Here is a 20667-nt window from a genome sequence, read left to right as displayed (position 1 = left end):
CCTCAGCAGAACGACGGAGGCGCCGGGACCAGCGCAATAGGTAAGTCTGCGGGGGATTGGGGGGGGGGGTTTAACTATAGCACCGCAGCCCCCGGCGCCCCCCTGCGGTGGTTGCGGTGCTATAGTTACGCCGCTGGTTTTGTTGCAACTAAGATGTGTCTTATTGACATTGCTATGAATTCCGTGAACACACACTTCTGAAGGGTATTTACAGTTGGTCTGTATACATGAATATACTGTATGCAGACCTTGCAATTGTCCCAAATCCGGCATTACCGCCACAATTCTAAGGCACTGATCAGTCCAGGCTTATGGGAAACGTAGAATGACTTTACCAATAAGGTGGTAGGTATAAACCTTACTCTAAATTAGTAATTTTATAAATATATTTGTAGCATGTCACCTCTGGCCACCTCCGAATGATCTGAACACTTTACTCAGGGTAAGGTCTTACCAGTGCCCCTACCTCTACTCCTTATACTGTACTGTAAGGATTCTATTACTCCTGTCTGCTTGTGTAGCTTCATGTATTCTGTAATCATGTATGAGGAAGATGAGATACAGTATACTGCAGCTGGAGCTTTATAGTCGGGTGGATGATAAGATTATGATGACATTTTCTCTATTTGTTTTCTATAAGGCAATTTTTGATGCCGAATTCGCTCCATCCGCAGTAATAGAAAGGACAGGCAGGATGACATCACTTGTAAGGTAAATGACATTCAAGATGATGTGTTCAAAAATAAGGTGTCATGCGAATGACATTAATAAAGTTTAAACAAATTATTTAAAAGGAAAATGCACAATTTGCAACAGATAAGGAAACTTGTACATAATATATTAAGCCAGGTATGAACTGATTAAATTATCAGGCTCTGGCTCAATGACCAGGCAAATGAGATGCCTAATCAGTGGCGTAACTATGAAGCTTTTGCTTTAGGTATACACAGGTCTGATATTAGGGTAACTTTCTGGAATTTCACCAACTTTATAAAACTGTAATATAGGAAAAGTATATTTGTGCTACCAAATTACATGTCCATGTTCTCTGAAAGACCTAGAAATAAACAATATTCCTGCTAAAGCAACACAAGTTCTCTATATATCAACAACATAGTTACAGCCTCTAAACAAACTACGTAGTATTTTTAAAAAATATATATAAATGAAGCTAATCAAATGATTCCAGACATCTGCATTATGCTACAAATAAAAGTATGTTTCCATCTCCTGGTCCGATGAACCAGTCTAACGAGTTAATCCAATTACAGCAAATTGTGGGCAATGCCCTTGGTGTGGGACACAGCAATTGGCTTAATTCTGTCTCTAATGTGCCCCTAAATTGCACATCTCAGGGGTGGTGCAAAGTTGTTCCTTTCCTTTGCTCCCAGCACTGAATTGGCTCCAGTATTAGAGATCTGGCATTTCAACAACAAAAGAACCAGACAATTGAGAGAATAATGTACAGTACATCTAGTGTTATACGGACATAATAGAGGTTGACCTAATGAGCTTTCTACAGTATATAGAACAACTTACTTATTCCAAGCTTGTCGGAGGTTCTTAGGGCTGTACTGTGTAAACCGCTCTGTAAAACACAAACGGGTCATTCAGAAGTGTATCATAGAGTCCGTTAGAACCATTATATAACTACAATACATACAGTCAACAACATGATATAACCCAGTGGTGCCCAAACTGTGCGGCTAGGCTCCCTGGGGTGCCTCGGAGCACTTGCGGGGGTGCCTCAGGTTGGTGGTCCAGAACCAATTCAAATTAATTATGGTTAATGAAATAGGCAAAATCAGTGCTTGTGGCCACCATTTATAAAATATGTGGGTAAACAGAAGTGAATCCTGTTCCCCACCACATAACTGGACCTAAGGATACATTTCAATCACAACTAATATTTGTTTCTGAAATTCTCAGTAACTAACTTTTGGTCTAGGGGTGCAGCGAAAAATATTCTGATACTGTAAGGTGCCGTAATTAAAAAAGTTCGGGAACCACTGATCTAACCAATGCCAACGGTGGTAGTACTTACTGCAACTGAATAATATAAAGAACTCTGATATAAACATGTATATATAAAAGTATATATATGCTTTTATTAATAAAACTATATATACACCAGTACATTCAACAATCCCACAAAGAACAAGAAACAGTAGTTTACAAGTAGTACCAATCTGCAATATAAGTGGCTATGTAGACGGTGTACATTTACGGCTTTGTACAAACAACCATCAGTTCTAAAGTATTCAACAAGTTCTAAAAGTGCATATTAAAGTAACAAAACACACACGGTGAACGCCCAAAAGGTTATGGTCGGCATGCTCTAAACCAGAAATGCGGTAAAAACCCTATTATCAGGTTTTTTACCACATCTCTGGATTCTCTAACCCCCCTCCACAGTGTCAGCGCTGCAGAGGGAATCGCCAGCAAAAGGATTTGTCACGGATCCCTCCCAGCATGCCCCGCGGCCGGCGCCGTGCTCTGCGCATGCACAGATGGACTCCCAGGACTCAAACCCGGAAGTCCAGCGCCGAGGCCGCGTTGCAAGGGACAGCTCTTATCGCAAGAGCTGTCCCTTATGTTAATTTGATAGGATTACCTGGTTTCAAAACTGAATGCAGTTATGGCAGTATGGACTTCTACAGCAGTATAATTGTATTTGCATAATACGGTATAGTAATAAATTATATTTATTACTAGAATAGTGTTTTATTGACATTTGACCAGTAGGTGGCGCAGTCCCAGTGCTTTATTCGGCTAATATTTGCCTTTCAGGAGTACCCAGCAGTTTTTACACTACTCTATATAATAATATTTGGGGCAACCAATTGTAGTATCTTATTTGATTGCAATGGTTTTCTGCCTAACGTATTCCGTGACACCTTGAGATAACCCCCCAGGTATGACCAATTCCTTGGCGCTCCTAAAACCTAGACTGCTCAGGCTTCTCCCCAAAAATACCCCAATGCTCTGTCTGATAGTGTCCATAGTTGTCAAGTTGCATTCATTTTATGTTTTTGTGTGTGCAATCCCTACATGGGGCATCTGTATATTGAGCCGTGTGTGTGTGGGTTGCCTGCGGGTGCTCCTGGTTCCTCGTACAACCCAAAAACTTACTGGCTTCCGTCAACAAATGTATGTGTGTATGTATATGCATTTTAAAGGGACGATTTCTTAGCATTTGCAGCTGTTATCCCATTGCCGCTTTAACAAAATAGGAAAACTCTCAAAATGTCTCCATTTGGGTTCTCGCACCCTATTATGTTTGGCCCATCATTATTGTTTTTGTTTCGATAGTCAGTGAAACCCGGCGCTGTTCATTCTTTTTCCAAATTAGCTCTGACTCCTTCCAGCTGAGTCTTCGCCCTGATCCGCCCACTTCAACACCCACTTTAACATGGAATTCGAAGGTCCCCAAGTCAGAACATCTTGCAGGCATGGCCAGATTATAAGACACATGGTTTTGGGACTGATCAAGGGCCTCTAGTGAGATACGAAGAAGCTTTGGTTAATGTTGTGTGGGTGTGGCCAGTATTATGTGGGTGTGGCCAGTTTCATGTGGGCGTGGCTAGTGCCGCTTAGGCCTGTATACTCCGTTACATGTGCTCCCTCAAAATAGTAAAAATGGAAATTCAGGTTTTTTATGTACACAGCTGGTTATCGCCATACCAATATGATAAATGGCCAACTGTATATTTACGTGGGTGCCTGGAGCTGTAGTCCCCTTTTCCCTATTGCTATCCTGGCTCTGCTTGCAGGTACACTGACTTTTCCTGCAATAATTTAATAAGTCTGTGTTCTCATTAATCTAGATACAGCTGACAAGATGGCTGCCTCTGATTTTATTTCTGGACATCTCTTCTTTGGCTGCATGTCTGTGACATAGGGAAGGCAGAATGTTGCTGCATTATAGAGTGTGACACATGTCTCAGAATGGAATCATTGCAAACCCTGCACATTACTGTTACTGTTGTTAATGACTGGTGCAGGTGCCATACCTCCTGCTGCTCACCCTGCGCTGCACCTGGAGGTTTAAATTAATTGGACCATTTTGAACTGCTCTCCTGACATTGGGAAAGTCACGGAAGGAATAAGACGCGGCATTAGCAAATTGAAGCAAAACTTCAACAATTTCCATTTTTGTTGTTATCTATTACTTTTTATGTTGTTCATACATGTGTTATGCATCAGCATTTACAGAGAATTATTTTGGGTATATATTAATTTTGGTTAATTAAGCGGAACTCTCTGGTTTTATCGCACCCCCATCTGAGAATTTTCCTCTGGCTTTGTTCACTAAAACATTGATGAAAGCAGAGTATTGGGTGGGCACATATAGACCTGAATCAGGCGGTAGACTCTAGAAGAACAATTAAGTTCTGTAGGCATTGAACCAACTGTTGTTGTCAATTTTCTGACTGTCCCAAGCGACAATACTTTGAAGCAATTCCACAGAAAGTTCCTGACTGCTGCTTGGATCCATCGGGCAGTGCAAACTTGAGATTCAGCCAATCAGCGTCCGGACAGTATTTAATTTTTTTTTTAAATTCAACAGCGCTTCCTGCTCCGCCGCCCAGCAAATAGTGTTACTTAGTTCACAGCCGCTGCATGGACCCCACTGACCCAGCGCCGCAGAGATCCCGCTGGCTGCCCGGGGATATACATGCAATAAATTGAATGTGATTTATTGCATTTAATTTGGCACAGCAAGTGAAACTGGTCTGACTTGTCCTTAGGACAAGTTGGACTAGTGTATGGGGGCCTATAGGGGGTGAATGGATTCCAAGAGGGTAACTTTAGGGTGAAATTGAGCAGGCTTAATGAAGTTTCTGCTCATGAAGAGATAATCGGACAAAGGGAACATTAGGAATTGAATAAACAAAATGGTCACAGTCCCAAATAACGTCTTTGGAGCTACTATCTTGCGTAGAGGGAAAGTTTAAGATATGTGGATCCAAATAACATATTTGGATGTTGATAAAACATGAATACAGGAGAAGAATATGTTCCATCTGTCAGGAGCAAGAAATGTCCAGAACAGGTTCCAATTGGTTAGGCGCATGCTATGGTTTGGAGGGAAGAGTGGACGTCGCAGAAGTCTGAATATAGGAGGCAGACTAAAGTTGAAGTAGATGTCTTGGGCAAATACAAAGAACTACAAAGTCAAGCCAAAAGAGTGACAGCTGCATGTAACCTAGAAGGCACCAGAATATGTTGGCCAGGAGGACCTTTGCATGGAAAACTCCATAACCAGAAAATTCAAACATGGGAACCTCTTCAAACTTGCAATGACACTAAGCTTAGTAGGCTTTGCGTGGCGGGTATGAAATCAAAACAATTGTATTGCCAATTGTACACCTTACGTTTCCTATACAGAGATGTTTCCAGATGCTCAGCCCAAATCAAAGGAAGTAGACCTAGGTCATATCTGGTGACACAAGTGCCTCAAAACCGGACTTATCTGATTCTTTTATACTCAACATAAACCTTCTGAGCACCTAATGGCTAGAATCTTAATAAGCTTCTAATCAATCTATTACTTATCTGTATGTCCCAGCTAATATTATTGCACAAACATGCAAAGGAGAAAGAATGGTGGTAAGCAACCTCACTGCTCGCCAAGGGCCTGAGCCAGATGCATGTACGTCCACTTTGGAGATATATGTATCTTACAACTGCATAGGGCGGTATTCAATGAGGATTTTGGCGATGTGCACATTCGCCACTGATCGCCGCGTCCCGGAGCCTCGACGGCTCCAGTATTCAATGAGTCAGGGGCTCGCTGCCCCTGACCGGCGAATTTTAACTCCTGCAGCGATGCCGCAGGGACCCTGAGGACGGTGGCAGGCAGGGAGATGGAAGTCTCCCTGCCTGCCACAGAATGTTTGTGGGGGGGAGGTGGGCTCCCCGGGTGCCAGGCAGCACAGGCTGCCCCCCGGCGGTGCCAGCAGGGGACCGGGTACATTCATTACACCCGATCATGCATATGTAATGATCGGGTGAAGTGAATATATGAATATCTAATGAGAGGCTCGGCTCCGGCCCCCTGCTGGCTGGTCTGTGTAAAAAAAAATATATATATATATTTTTTAATTAAATATATATTCATGTGCTTACAGCACATGAATAAAAATAGCATGCCCCTCCTCAGAATAAAATTCCTGATTTTTTGACACCAAATGTAAAATGTTATTTTAAAAGTTCACATTTCACTTCACCATAAAAAGATAGCGATTGCTACTCTGTGAATCATGGTGAAAAAAACCTTGAAATGTATTCGCCATCTGGTCATTGAATAGGGTGATTCTTTTTTTCGCATGCGCAGACTCTTGGTGCGAGCGGGCACGGTGAAGTGCATATTCGCCATCCCATTTGCACCTTGGGTAGGGGGAACAGCCCATGGGAACCCCCAACATTTCATGGGTGTTTCCATGGCAATGGCTCGAAGACGCGGTTGCGGGGAGGGGGGGGAGGTTGGCCAGGCAGCTGAAGTCAGCGTATGATTTTCCCCCAGCATCCAAGGCTGCGAATGGATGATTATGCAAATTATCCATTTGCAGTCCTGCGGGGGATCATGGCTCACGTGGGGGGGGGGGGGGGGGGGGGGCGGAGGGCGGTCATGCGGGCGGCGTCTGTGGGACTTGCAGCCTTGGGAGTCAACCAGAATAAGGTCCTATGTGAGAGGCTGGAAGTGGATGCCAGGAAGATCTCTGTACCTTTGTACTGTATCTACTTGATATGCTCTCTCAGCTTCTCTGGAGAATCTCAGTACAGCATTCCAAGCATCAGAACCAGGGACTGAGTCATGTTTGTATTGAATTACAGCGGTGCAATTCTGTCTGATGCAAACTCTAATGCCGCAGGTAGGAAAAAAGATGCCTCCTATTAGCATAGGTGAGGATCCAAGTGGCCTCGGATCGCCATCGCGATGATCGGTTACAGCCATACACTTTCACAGACACCTGCATGATCCGGACACCGGGTCCATGAAAAAGAAGATATTTTAAGAATCGCTGCAGCTACTTAGTTAGTTGTGGACAACTCTGAACACCGGTGGGGCGATTGGAGATTTCCCCATGGGAACGCCCAGCGTTTCATAGGCGTTCCCATTCAAATCGTCCTGTGATGCTGGGGGCAGCTGGCATCACCGGATGTCAGCTGCTCGCCCACTTCCTCCTGAGGGTGCATGCATATATAGGTGACCTGAGAGTCACTTAGCTATGCCTGCACCTTCGCCATCATTCGATGGTCTGAGACCTGAGACACAAAAAATTCCGCCAAAACATGAAAAGCTCCACCCATTGTGGTTTATATATTTCCCTTTCACTGATAGGGCCATGTGTACTAAGCCTTGAAAAGTGAAAAAGTGGAAAGTGACGAAGCACCAGCTCCTGTCATGTTACAGACAGTTTGAAAAATGACAGTTGGGAGCTGGTTGTTAGTTAATGTCTCAACTCTATCGCTTTCCAAGGCTTATTTCACCTGGTCCTTAATGCCATACACAAATATTTGCCTGTATGGCTTATGCTAATGTCTGGGTGATTAGATCATACTGGTTTTATGATGTCACAGTCCCAGCCAGAGCACTGGTAACCCATGGCAACACACAACGGTTCATTCTGTTGCCTGGTCTTGACTTGTGCAGTCAGTATTCTTTGAGTTCGTGATATTTGGTGTTATATTAATTTCTTCATAGTGTGATAGGAGAGGAGGAAGGAGGAAAGAGAGAGGAAGGAGGAGTCATCAGGAAGCAGCCATGAGCTGCTTCCCATTTAGCATGTGCTGGCCGTTCTATAGCAGCCAGGTAAGTGCATTGTTATTTCTATTTGTACTTTGGTGTTTGCACAATTAGGGTTTTTCATGGATATTGAAACGGGTGGAGCTAACCTGATAGTGGGCGTAGACCGTGGATTTGTCCCAATTTAGTAAGGCTAAATGTCAGGAGGTGTCTGCCCAAATCTGATTAAGCGAATGAGTTATTCATTATTTATAGTATTGTCGGGGATTGTGGGCACTTATATTATGCCCACATTGCACTTCAAATAAAGTCCATCACTTTATCTTTTCCCCATTCTTGTATTGTATTTGCTAATACCTATGGTCAGTTGTGTAACACATGTGGATACTGATCCTACTAGTGGGGCATTGTTACTCCAGATTATAAAAACATATTTATCTGAATTTAATTGTTATATCATGACAGGAGACCAGGGGGGGGGGGGGGGGGGGGGTTGATATTCACTGGTCCTTTTTCTCATGCTCATCTGGCCCCCAGATTTAGCCATGTAGAGCAGCTTGACCCGATAAAAGTAGTGGACACATTACTTTTACATAAATGCCAACACCAGCAACTGGTTGCAACCAAAATGGAAAATAATTCAATAAATCCATTGGACACCATCTATTGGCTGCCGGCGCAAAAAACAACTGGATTCCACCCAATATGACAAGAAGGGATATGTGTGTATAGCGTAAATGTCATTTATCATTTCTGTTTTCTTTATTTAAGGTGACGCAGAGTCATGTCTCCCTACTGCTGTCAGAAATGGAGAAACTGACTCTGCCCACAGTGATTCTGATGGCTCCATTACCCTCGGTGAAAATAACTGAGGAAGAACCCCGGGAGAGGCAGATGCCCCCGGCAGAAGCAGATGCCCTCGGAACCCAGGGTGAGGCAGGCACCCCTGGGGAGAGGCAGACGCCCCCTGCGCCCCGGGAGAGGCAGGCACCTCCAGCGCCCCGGGAGAGGCAGGCACCTCCAGCGCCCCGGGAGAGGCAGGCACCTCCAGCGCCCCGGGAGAGGCAGGCACCTCCAGCGCCCCGGGAGAGGCAGGCACCTCCAGCGCCCCGGGAGAGGCAGGCACCTCCAGCGCCCCGGGAGAGGCAGGCACCTCCAGCGCCCCGGGAGAGGCAGGCACCTCCAGCGCCCCGGGAGAGGCAGGCACCTCCAGCGCCCCGGGAGAGGCAGGACCCTCCAGTGCCTCGGGAGGGGAAGGCACCACCATCGCCTCGGCAGAGGCAGGCACCACCACCTCCCCGGGTTAGGCAAGCACCGCCGCCTCCCCGGGTGAGGCAGGCCCCCTCGTCATAGATGAATTCGCCCCCAATCACCACCTTTGGAGTGGCATGCGCCCCCAACCACCACCTTTGGAGTGGTATGCGCCCTCAACCACCACCTTTGGAGTGGCATGCGCCCCCCAATCAACACCTTTGGAGTGGCATGCGCCGCCAATCAACACCTTTGGAGTGGCATGCATCCCCAATCAACACTAATGGAGTGGCATGCACCCCTAACACCACCATCGGAGAGGTGCTTGCAGACACAATGTGTTTTATACAAATACAACTTGTGTAATAAAATAAGTGTTGTATAATGATACCGTTTCTCTTTCTTTTTTTTCTTTCCCCAATTGGAGCGCCTCTATGCTGAATGAATGCTTGGGAACTGCTGTGTCGTAATATGTAAAATAAAACAGAGCTGTACTGTACTTCTACTCATTTGAATATCAGCTCTGTAACCCATCAATTTCCTGTCTACAGACATAGAGGTTTTTGGTCCATCCAACAAGACAGACATAGACTGCGCCCGAATAACATCTGCACTGAGAAGAGCACAACAATAAAAAAAATATATATCAAGAGATAAAACAAAAAGCAGAGATTTTATTATCAGAACAGGAGAGGAGAGGCAACAGGACATTCACTTGTATAAATATAGCTCTGTCGCCAAGGTACATGTATATTAAGTATGCAAATTCATTATGGCGGCTGTCTATCGGTCACCGCAATTCTACTCAATCCTGTATAAATATCGGGCCGAGAAGTAGGCCCAAATCAGATGTTTGACATCTCCCTTGGGTCCTGTGCGCATCGGACCTGAGCCTGTGGTCGGACTTGCTGCCCGTCTGACCTCCGACTCGACCCCCCTACTGATGTCATGCCACTTCGGGAGTGTCCCTGGGCTCGGATGGCTATACACTGCTGCGATACATCGCATGCCGCTCGGGCGTGTCTCTGGGCTTGGATGGCTATACACTGCTGTGATACATTGCATGCCGCTCAGGAGTGTCCCTGGGCAGCTCGGATGGCTATACACTGCTGCCATATATCGCATGCCGCTCGGGAGTGTCTCTGGGCTCGGATGGCTATACACTGCTGTGATACATCGCATGCCGCTCAGGAGTGTCCCTGGGCAGCTCGGATGGCTATACACTGCTGTGATACATCGCATGCCGCTCGGGCGTGTCCCTGGGCAGCTCGGATGGCTATACACTGCTGTGATACATCGCATGCCGCTCAGGAGTGTCCCTGGGCAGCTCGGATGGCTATACACTGCTGTGATACATCGCATGCCGCTCGGGAGTGTCCCTGGGTGGCTCCGATGGCTATACACTGCTGTGATACATCACATGCCGCTCGGGAGTGTCCCTGGGCGGCTCCGATGGCTATACACTGCTGTGATACATCGCATGCCGCTCAGGAGTGTCCCTGGGCTGCTCCGATGGCTATACACTGCTGCGATACATCACGGTAGTGTATGGCCACCTTAAACCCTTCAAACAAGCCGGAAAGGACATGGATTTATTTACCAGCAGTGGCTCACGAGTATGGAAACCCAAACAGACCAGGTCTTAAGAATATCCATGCATAAGCACAGGACCCATTTACAAACCGCAGCCAGCAGCGGTGTCTATACCGCGGGACGGTGTACTCGAATACTGGTCTTCCAGGCCCCGTGACTTACCACAGTCTACACCAGCTGTCAGGTAAAAACATCCGGGCAACCACACACCGTCTGCCCGCACCTAGGGCCACACAGGGCGCTTGGACCTGACACTGCTGGAGCCTGCAGTTTACATTGATGGCAACTGTCGTTTCACATCTCACTGCGGAGGTTCAGTGGGAGAACATCAGGATCTCTGGAGTCGAGAGCTACTGAGAGAATTGCCCGTTATTGCTCATATTGAACAATCATATGTACAATAGACTTTTAACCCCTTCCTGACAGAGCCTGTTTTTGCCTTCCTGACAGAGCCCTTTTTTTCAATTCTGACATGTCTCACTTAAGTGGGGATAACTTTTTTTTGCTTTTACTTATCCCAGTGATTTTGAGATTGTTTTTTCGTGACACATTGTACTTCAAGTTAGTGGTAAATTTTCGTCGATACAGTCTGTGTTTTTTTGTGAAAAATACCAAAATATCGTGAAAAAATGGAAAATTTAGCGATTTGCAAAATGTTAAATTTTCTGCTTGTGAGACAAATAATCTTACCACTCAAAATAGTGAATAACTAACATAGACCATATGTCTACTTTATGTTGACATCATTATTTCAACTTCCTTTTAATTTTTTGGGACACTAGGAGGCTTACAATATGAATAGCAAATTCTCAAATTTTCAAGAAAATTTCAAACACTGATTTTTTTAGGGACCAGTTCAGTTCTGATGTGACTTTGAGGGACTTGTATGTGAGACACCCCCATAAATGATGCCATTTCAAAAACTGCACCCCTCACAGTATTCAAAACAGCATTTTGGAAGTTTGTTAACCCTTTAGGTGTTTCACAGGAATTAAAACAAAGTGTAGGTGAAATTTCAAAATTTCTTTTTTTTTGCAGATTTGCAATTTTAATACATTTTTCTAAGGAACACAGTACATTTTACTAGAGAAATGTGACTAAAAATTGATTCCCCCAATTCTTTTGTTTTCATAAATATCCTATATGTGGCCCTAGTGTGCACGGTGACCAAACCACAGGCTTCATAATAGAAGGAGCACCTACTTGATTTTGGAGCCTCCTTTTTATGAGATTATTTTTTAGGCACCATGTAGGTTTCTAGGCACCATAACATGCTAAAAGTTAGGAACCCCCCCACAAGTGACCCCATTTTGCAAACTACACCCCTCAGGGAATTCAGCTAGGGGTATAGTGTACATTTCAAACCCGCAGGGGTTTCACCAATTGTGGTACAACTGGGCAGTGAAAATGAAAAATTATTTTTTTTACACAAAAATGCAGTTCTGGCTCCAAATTTGTCATTTTCAGAAGGTATGAAGGAGACAAAGCACCCCAAAATCTGTGCCCCAATTTCTCCCGAGTACAGCAATGCCTCACATGTGACCAAAAAATACCAGTTGGGTGCATGGCAGGACTCAAAAGGGAAGGAGTGATTTTTGGATTTTGCAGCTCAGATTCTGGTGGAATTTTGGTGGGTGCTATGTCGCATTAGCAAGACCCCCCAAGCACCAATACAGTGGAACCCCCCCACAAGTCACCCCATTTTGCAAACTACACCCCTCAGGGAATTCATCTAGGGGTATAGTGTACATTTCAAACCCCCAGGGGTTTCACCAATTTTGATACAAGTGGGCAGTGAAAATGAAAAATTACATTTTTTTACACAAAAATGCAGTTCTGGCTCAAAATTTTTCATTTTCAGAAGGTATGAAGGAGAAAAAGCACCCCAAAATCTGTGCCCCAATTTCTCCCGAGTACGGCAATGCCTCACATGTGACCAAAAAATACCAGTTGGGTGCATGGCAGGACTCAGAAGGGAAGGAGTGATTTTTGGATTTTGCAGCACAGATTCTGGTGGAATGAATGGTGGGTGCTATGTTGCACCAATACAGTGGAACCCCCCCACAAGTCACCCCATTTTGCAAAGTACACCCCTCAGGGAATTCATCTAGGGGTATAGTGTACATTTCAAACCCCCAGGGGTTTCACCAATTTTGATACAAGTGGGCAGTGAAAATGAAAAATTACATTTTTTTACACAAAAATGCAGTTCTGGCTCACAATTTTTCATTTTCAGAAGGTATGAAGGAGAAAAAGCACCCCAAAATATGTGCCCCAATTTCTTCCGAGTACGGCAATGCCTCACATGTGACCAAAAAATACCAGTTGGGTGCATGGCAGGACTCAGAACGGAAGGAGTGATTTTTGGATTTTGCGGCTCAGATTCTGGTGGAATTTTGGTGGGTGCTATGTCGCATTAGCAAGACCCCCCAAGCACCAATACAGTGGAACCCCCCCACAAGTCACCCCATTTTGAAAACTACACCCCTCAGGGAATTCATCTAGGGGTATAGTGTACATTTAAAACCCCCAGGGGTTTCACCAATTTTGATACAAGTGGGCAGTGAAAAAGAAAAATTACATTTTTTACACAAAAATGCAGTTCTGGCTCAAAATTTTTCATTTTCAGAAGGTATGAAGGAGAAAAAGCACCCCAAAATCTGTGCCCCAATTTCTCCCGAGTACGGCAATGCCTCACATGTGACCAAAAAATACCAGTTGGGTGCATGGCAGGACTCAGAAGGGAAGGAGTGATTTTTGGATTTTGCAGCTCAGATTCTGGTGGAATTTTGGTGGGTGCTATGTCGCATTAGCAAGACCCCCCAAGCACCAATACAGTGGAACCCCCCCACAAGTCACCCCATTTTGCAAAGTACACCCCTCAGGGAATTCATCTAGGGGTATAGTGTACATTTCAAACCCCCAGGGGTTTCACCAATTTTGATACAAGTGGGCAGTGAAAATGAAAAATTACATTTTTTTACACAAAAATGCAGTTCTGGCTCACAATTTTTCATTTTCAGAAGGTATGAAGGAGAAAAAGCACCCCAAAATATGTGCCCCAATTTCTTCCGAGTACGGCAATGCCTCACATGTGACCAAAAAATACCAGTTGGGTGCATGGCAGGACTCAGAACGGAAGGAGTGATTTTTGGATTTTGTGGCTCAGATTCTGGTGGAATTTTGGTGGGTGCTATGTCGCATTAGCAAGACCCCCCAAGCACCAATACAGTGGAACCCCCCCACAAGTCACCCCATTTTGCAAACTACACCCCTCAGGGAATTCATCTAGGGGTATAGTGTACATTTCAAACCCCCAGGGGTTTCACCAATTTTGATACAAGTGGGCAGTGAACATGAAAAATTACATTTTTTACACAAAAATGCAGTTCTGGCTCAAAATTTTTCATTTTCAGAAGGTATGAAGGAGAAAAAGCACCCCAAAATCTGTGCCCCAATTTCTCCCGAGTACGGCAATGCCTCACATGTGACCAAAAAATACCAGTTGGGTGCATGGCAGGACTCAGAAGGGAAGGAGTGATTTTTGGATTTTGCAGCTCAGATTCTGGTGGAATTTTGGTGGGTGCTATGTCGCATTAGCAAGACCCCCCAAGCACCAATACAGTAGAACCCCCCCACAAGTGACCCCATTTTGCAAACTACACCCCTCAGGGAATTCATCTAGGGGTATAGTGTACATTTAAAACCCCCAGGGGTTTCACCAATTTTGATACAAGTGGGCAGTGAAAAAGAAAAATTACATTTTTTACACAAAAATGCAGTTCTGGCTCAAAATTTTTCATTTTCAGAAGGTATGAAGGAGAAAAAGCACCCCAAAATCTGTGCCCCAATTTCTCCCGAGTACGGCAATGCCTCACATGTGACCAAAAAATACCAGTTGGGTGCATGGCAGGACTCAGAAGGGAAGGAGTGATTTTTGGATTTTGCAGCACAGATTCTGGTGGAATGAATGGTGGGTGCTATGTTGCACCAATACAGTGGAACCCCCCCACAAGTCACCCCATTTTGCAAACTACACCCCTCAGGGAATTCATCTAGGGGTATAGTGTACATTTCAAACCCCCAGGGGTTTCACCAATTTTGATACAAGTGGGCAGTGAAAATGAAAAATTACATTTTTTTACACAAAAATGCAGTTCTGGCTCAAAATATTTCATTTTCACAAGGAATGAAGGAGACAAAGCACCCCAAAATCTGTGCCCCAATTTCTCCCGAGTACGGCAATGCCTCATGTGTGACCAAAAAGTGGCAGGACTCAGAAGGGAAGGAGTGATATTTGGAGTTTGCAGCACAAATTCTGGTGGAATTTTGGTGGGTGCTATGTCGCATTAGCAAGACCCCCCAAGCACCAATACAGTGGAACCCCCCCACAAGTCACCCCATTTTGAAAACTACACCCCTCAGGGAATTCATCTAGGGGTATAGTGTACATTTAAAACCCCCAGGGGTTTCACCAATTTTGATACAAGTGGGCAGTGAAAAAGAAAAATTACATTTTTTACACAAAAATGCAGTTCTGGCTCAAAATTTTTCATTTTCAGAAGGTATGAAGGAGAAAAAGCACCCCAAAATCTGTGCCCCAATATCTCCCGAGTACGGCAATGCCTCACATGTGACCAAAAAATACCAGTTGGGTGCATGGCAGGACTCAGAAGGGAAGGAGTGATTTTTGGATTTTGCGGCTCAGATTCTGGTGGAATGAATGGTGGGTGCTATGTGGCATTAGCAAGACCCCCGAAGCACGGTGAAATTATGAACCTAATATTCCATAGATGTGTGGTATAATTTAAAACACTCCTTTATACATAGGCCGGGTTTGTCGGGGCAAGTGTCACACTGGAAAATAGTTTGCTTTCTTATTCCCTTTTTATAGCAAACTTTGCACCTTTTTTGTGTCCTGCCCTTTTTTCCAGTGGAGGGGATTTCATCAGGAAAATGCTGCCCTGGTACAATACGGGGGCCAGTACTAGAAGTACTGGGGCCCTCTGCCTGCTGGTTCCCAAATATTAGGCCCTTTATGACTTCCTCTTGAAAGTGCATAAATGTCCCCCTCTGGCCGGTAGAACGGAATAGCACGTAAGCGTTATACAGTGCCATCTGGATGATATACACGGCCACCTTCTTGTACCAGATTTTTGTTTTCCGCAGGGCACTGTACGGCTTCAGTACCTGATCTGAAAGATCCACTCCGCCCATGTACCTATTGTAATCCAGGATACAATTAGGTTTTGAGGTGTGGGTACTGGTACCTCGTACAGGGACGGAGGTGGTACTGTCTCCGTGAATTGTTGTCAGTATAAGGACATCCCTCTTGTCCTTATATTTGACCAACAACATATTTTCGGTGCATATTCCCCTGCTTTCACCCCTTCTCATTACTTGGGCAATGTGCGTTTTTGGGAGGCCTCTTTGGTTCTTGCGCACAGTACCGCAAGCTGCTGTACCTCTTGAACCAAGGGCCTTAAACAGGGGGATGCTAGTGTAAAAGTTATCCACATAGAGGTGATAACCTTTATCCAGGAAGGGGTGCACTAAATCCCAGACAATTTTCCCACTAACACCTACGAGGGAGGGGGGGCATTCTGGCGGTTGAATTCTTGAATCCTTCCCTTCATAAACCCTAAACCTGTGGGTGTACCCTGAGGTGCTTTCACACAGTTTATACATTTTTATGCCATACCTTGCCCTCTTACTGGGAAGGTACTGGCGGAATTTAACCCTTCCTTTAAAATGTATAAGGGACTCGTCGATACAAATAAATTTTTCAGGGATGTACACCTCTTCAAATTTGGCACTGAAATGATCAATGACCGGCCTGACTTTGAATAGCCGGTCAAAGGTGGGATCATCTCTGGGTGGGCACTGTGCATTATCGGTGTAATGTATGAATTTAAGAATTGTCTCAAATCGAGTCCGGGGCATGGCCATACGGTAAAATGGAGTACTGTACAGAACATCTGTACTCCAATATTGCCTAATTTCTGGCTTTTTTACTATGCCCATATGAAACACCAGACCCCAAAACGTCATCATCTCTACTGCATCTACAGGGGTCCACCTAGCAAATGATGACGTGGGGTTTTGAGCAATAAACTGCTGGGCATATAAATTAGTTTGGTCCACCATTAAATTTATAAAATCATCAGAGAAAAATAATTTGAAAAAGTCAATTTCTCTGAGACCTGTGGAATCAAATTGGATTCCTGGCATGGCCAAAAACTCAGGAACCTGGGGCTCAAAATTGTCTGGTGGTGGGGTCCATACTAGATCAATTATTGGGGGGGGAATCTCAGCTGATCTACGGGGGCGTCTTTGAGGGGGTCCCTCATCAGCAGAGGAGGAAGAGGAGCTTAAGGCAAATCCTTCAAATTCCCCGCTTGCATCACTGGCTGTGTCAGAGTCAGAAGCAAGCATGGCATATGCCTCCTCCACTGAATACATTCTCCTGGATGATTGGGAGGACATTTGGGAGGACATTTGGGAGGACATTTGGGATGCCATTTTTATTTTTGTGTTACCGGTAGTGAAATGTTTCAACACGTGTATAGTGTAGGGGGGGGCACAAACTTTATTTCAATCCGGGGGGTATGTAGTGTGTAGTGTGTATGTGGTGCAGAAAAAAAAAAAAATACTTTATACCAATAAAAAAAAAAAAAAATGAAGGGGTTAAAAAAAAAAAAAGGAAGGGGTTAAAAAAAAAAAGGTCCTGCGCCAAAAATTGAGCACAGATGTTGGTCAGTAACGTCTGTCACTGAACAGCGCTCAAAGGCAACAGGAATTTGATCAAAAAAAAAAAAAAAAATAGATCAACCCTGTGCCGAAAGAGATGATCAGTGATGTACGTCACTGATCAGCGCACAGCGGCCACAGGACACCCACAAAATCACAGTGTGTGTAAAAAAAAAAATTAAAAAAATACCCCACAGCACACACACAAAAAAAAAAGGTGATCAGTGATGCGACACTGATTACCAGTGAGGTGCAGCAGGTGCACAACCTTTGGTGCAACTGACAGGTATATATAAAAAAAAAAAAACCTCTGTACCCCCAAAAAAGTTGCTGATCACCTCAGATATAGTGATCAGCACAAAAGGCGGGGACAGCAGACACAAAATTTAGCACTCTCTATCACTATCTCTCTCTATCTCTCTATCTCTCACTATCTAACACTATCTAACACTCTATGACACTGCAGCAGCAGCACTCACAGGTATATCTATATATAAAAAAAAACCTGCGCCCCCAAAAAGTTACTGATCAGTTAATTTATACTGATCAGCACAAAAGGAGGGGGCAGCAGTCAGTTATATAAAAAATATATAGCACAATCTGTCACTATCTCTCTCTATCTCTCTCTATCTCTCTCTCTCTATCTCTCTATAACTATCACACTGCAGCAGCACAAAATATAGCACTCTGTCAGTAGGCCTCTCTCTCTATCTCTCTCTCTCTATCTCTCTCTCTCTATCTATAACTATATCACACTGCAGCAGCACAAAATATAGCACTCTCTGACACTATCTCTCTCTCTATCTCTCTCTATCTCTCTCTATCTCTCTCTATCTCTCTCTATCTCTCTCTATCTCTCTCTCTCTATCTCTCTCTATCTCTCTCTATCTATCTCTATCTATCTCTCTATCTATCTAGCTAATACTAATACAGTGCAGCAGCACAATATCACAGTATGGCACAATTATTGCACAGGATCCAGGAAGCAATCAGCAGCGATCAGGTAAGTATTGCAGCAAGTATTTCTGGTCAGTATGGCGGCAGGGGGGTACGGTGACCGCACTGCACGCTTTCCAGACCGGAATGGCGTCTGCAGTGCAGTCACCGTTAGTTTAAATCTCCCTCCTTGGCTGTGATTGGTCCGTCGGTCCGACGGACCAATCACGGCCTTTGGGGGCGGGCGGGGTGAGGTGGGGTGACACCAGTGTCACCCTTACACCCCGCGGTGATTGGTGCTGTACTTTACAGCACCAATCACCTCTGATCCCGTGTCACCGGCGAACGTTATTCGCCGGTGACACAGGAAAACGCTGTGAATGGCTGTTCACACTGAACAGCCAATCACAGCGATCGCCGACGGGGGGGCGGCATCGCAGCCCCCCCGGGGCATGCACGGACATGTCTGCTGTCAGGGACAGCAGACATGTTGAAACTGTCACCGCGTCTATAGACGCGGTGACAGTTTAAATCCATGACGTACATTTACGCCATGTGTCGGGAAGTGCTTCCCGACCATGACGTAAATGTACGTCAAATGTCGGGAAGGGGTTAATAGCATTTAATGTACAGCTATCGGTGATCCACAATCAGAAAGTGCACTTCAAGTTGGAGTACATTTGAGAGAAATTACTATTAATCTATCGATTCATCGATTATAACACATATATATATATATATATATATATATATATATATATATTTCTTGCTGCTATTTATATATTTATTTTTATTGATTTTTAGCTTAATGTATATATATTTTTTATGTTTATATTTTTATCTATACATTTTTTTTCTGATCCACCTCGAAGAGATATTTGATAGATATATATATATATATATATATATATATATATATATATATATATATATGTTGTAAGTTTTAGATCATTGCAATTTAATTGTGTTTGATGTTTTTTATTTCTTGGTAAACCATCTCAAGTAGTGGTCGTTCTATATATGTATTGATTTCCTTTATTTGAAGATTAGCCTCGCAGCTGCATTCATTATGGACTGTAGTGGTGAGCGTCTGTATTGGGGAAGGCCAGTAAAGAGACTATTGCAATAATCAATGTGGGAGATGATGCGACCATGGATTAGCGGCTTACAGATGGAGCCGCTCTGGTAAGATCGGCTCACGGCGTGATGTCCGCCAATTGCTGCCTTGGGACGTGCTCAAGACGCTCAAGCGCCCCACTCTCGGCAATGGGGCGTGCTATAGAGACGCTCGTGCATCCCGTCCGCCCTCTGTCAGTGCCGACCAGCTAGTGAAATCTGGCGAGCGCCGGGGATGAATAAGGGTGGCTCCATCTGTAGCACGGCCTTGTGTACGGTAAAGGTGCCCATACACTAGTAAGATTTATCTTCAGATCTGACTGGTTGGAACAAAAACATGGTTATGGATGAGTGACAGTTTGGCAGTTTTCCAGCATTTCCAAGCAAATGGTCAACTGTCATTTGCTCTGATGCATAACCATGTTTTTGTTCCAACCAGCCAGATCTGAAGATAAATCTGCATGTGTATGGTCACCTTCAGGGCGTATTTTGAATATGTTTTTTAGATGCATGTGACATGAGACTATTTTGCCAGTCCTGGGTCCTGCAGGTCCTGGGTCTAAAGGCCGCCCTGCTACCAACTACTGTATAAACAAACTCTGACGAAAATACAACATGACAACTTTTTCTGCATATAATACAAATAAATAACAACATTTTGTCCAATGATTATTTATTGGTAATGTCATTACCGGGTCTCTGAGAAGAAGTTGTCCCCATCTCCCTACCTACATACACACCACACATACACATAAAACACATGTACAGTATCTCAAAAGGATTGTTAATAGATAAGAACATCCCATTCTGCTGTAGTGTATACTGCTTATCATAATGGTTGGAATTCATAGTAACTGTATTACACTGGTTTCTGGCAGACACATTGGTGACTTGCTCAGCGCAACACAAAATAAAATGGGGGAGGGGGGGTGGGTGGGGGAGAGAAGCCTTCATGTTTGCATACAGCTCGCCCCAGGGCGATCAACTCCAGACCCCGCTCTCAGCATCAAAATATAATTTTCTTTCAGACTGAACAACAGTTGGCAGCAAGTACATCTGCTCTTCTGACCTAGGAATGGCATTTGCAGACAGGCATTCAGTACCAGGGAACGTCCCCGAACACAGTGTCTGTTCCCACAGGAATTAGCATTAACCAGTGAGGATAATAACTTTCCAAATGTACAGGGCTACGCTGCATGCAGACTACCATATATTGTCTGATACACACAGCACCTGCAGTACTAAACATATACCGTGCATGCCACCCG

At 44.5% G+C, this 20667-nt stretch overlaps 1 protein-coding gene across 3 annotated transcripts in view; it reads right to left on the bottom strand.

Annotated features, from left to right (window-relative positions):
• CDK14 (cyclin dependent kinase 14) overlaps positions 1 to 20667 on the bottom strand; it is a 505408-nt gene that overhangs the window by 144090 nt on the left and 340651 nt on the right. For all 3 annotated transcript variants that reach the window (XM_083189415.1, XM_083189416.1, XM_083189417.1), the window contains one exon: positions 1540 to 1588. In XM_083189415.1, the coding sequence (XP_083045541.1) occupies positions 1540 to 1588 (49 nt within the window). The remainder of the gene's footprint in view (positions 1 to 1539; positions 1589 to 20667) is intronic.

The sequence above is a fragment of the Crinia signifera genome, chromosome 5, assembly GCF_055691185.1.
Source record: "Crinia signifera chromosome 5, ASM5569118v1, whole genome shotgun sequence".
In the NCBI taxonomy this organism is placed as follows: Eukaryota; Metazoa; Chordata; class Amphibia; order Anura; family Myobatrachidae; genus Crinia; species Crinia signifera.
The sequence above is the reverse complement of the archived record's forward strand: the minus strand, read 5'-3'. Positions and strand labels throughout refer to the sequence as shown.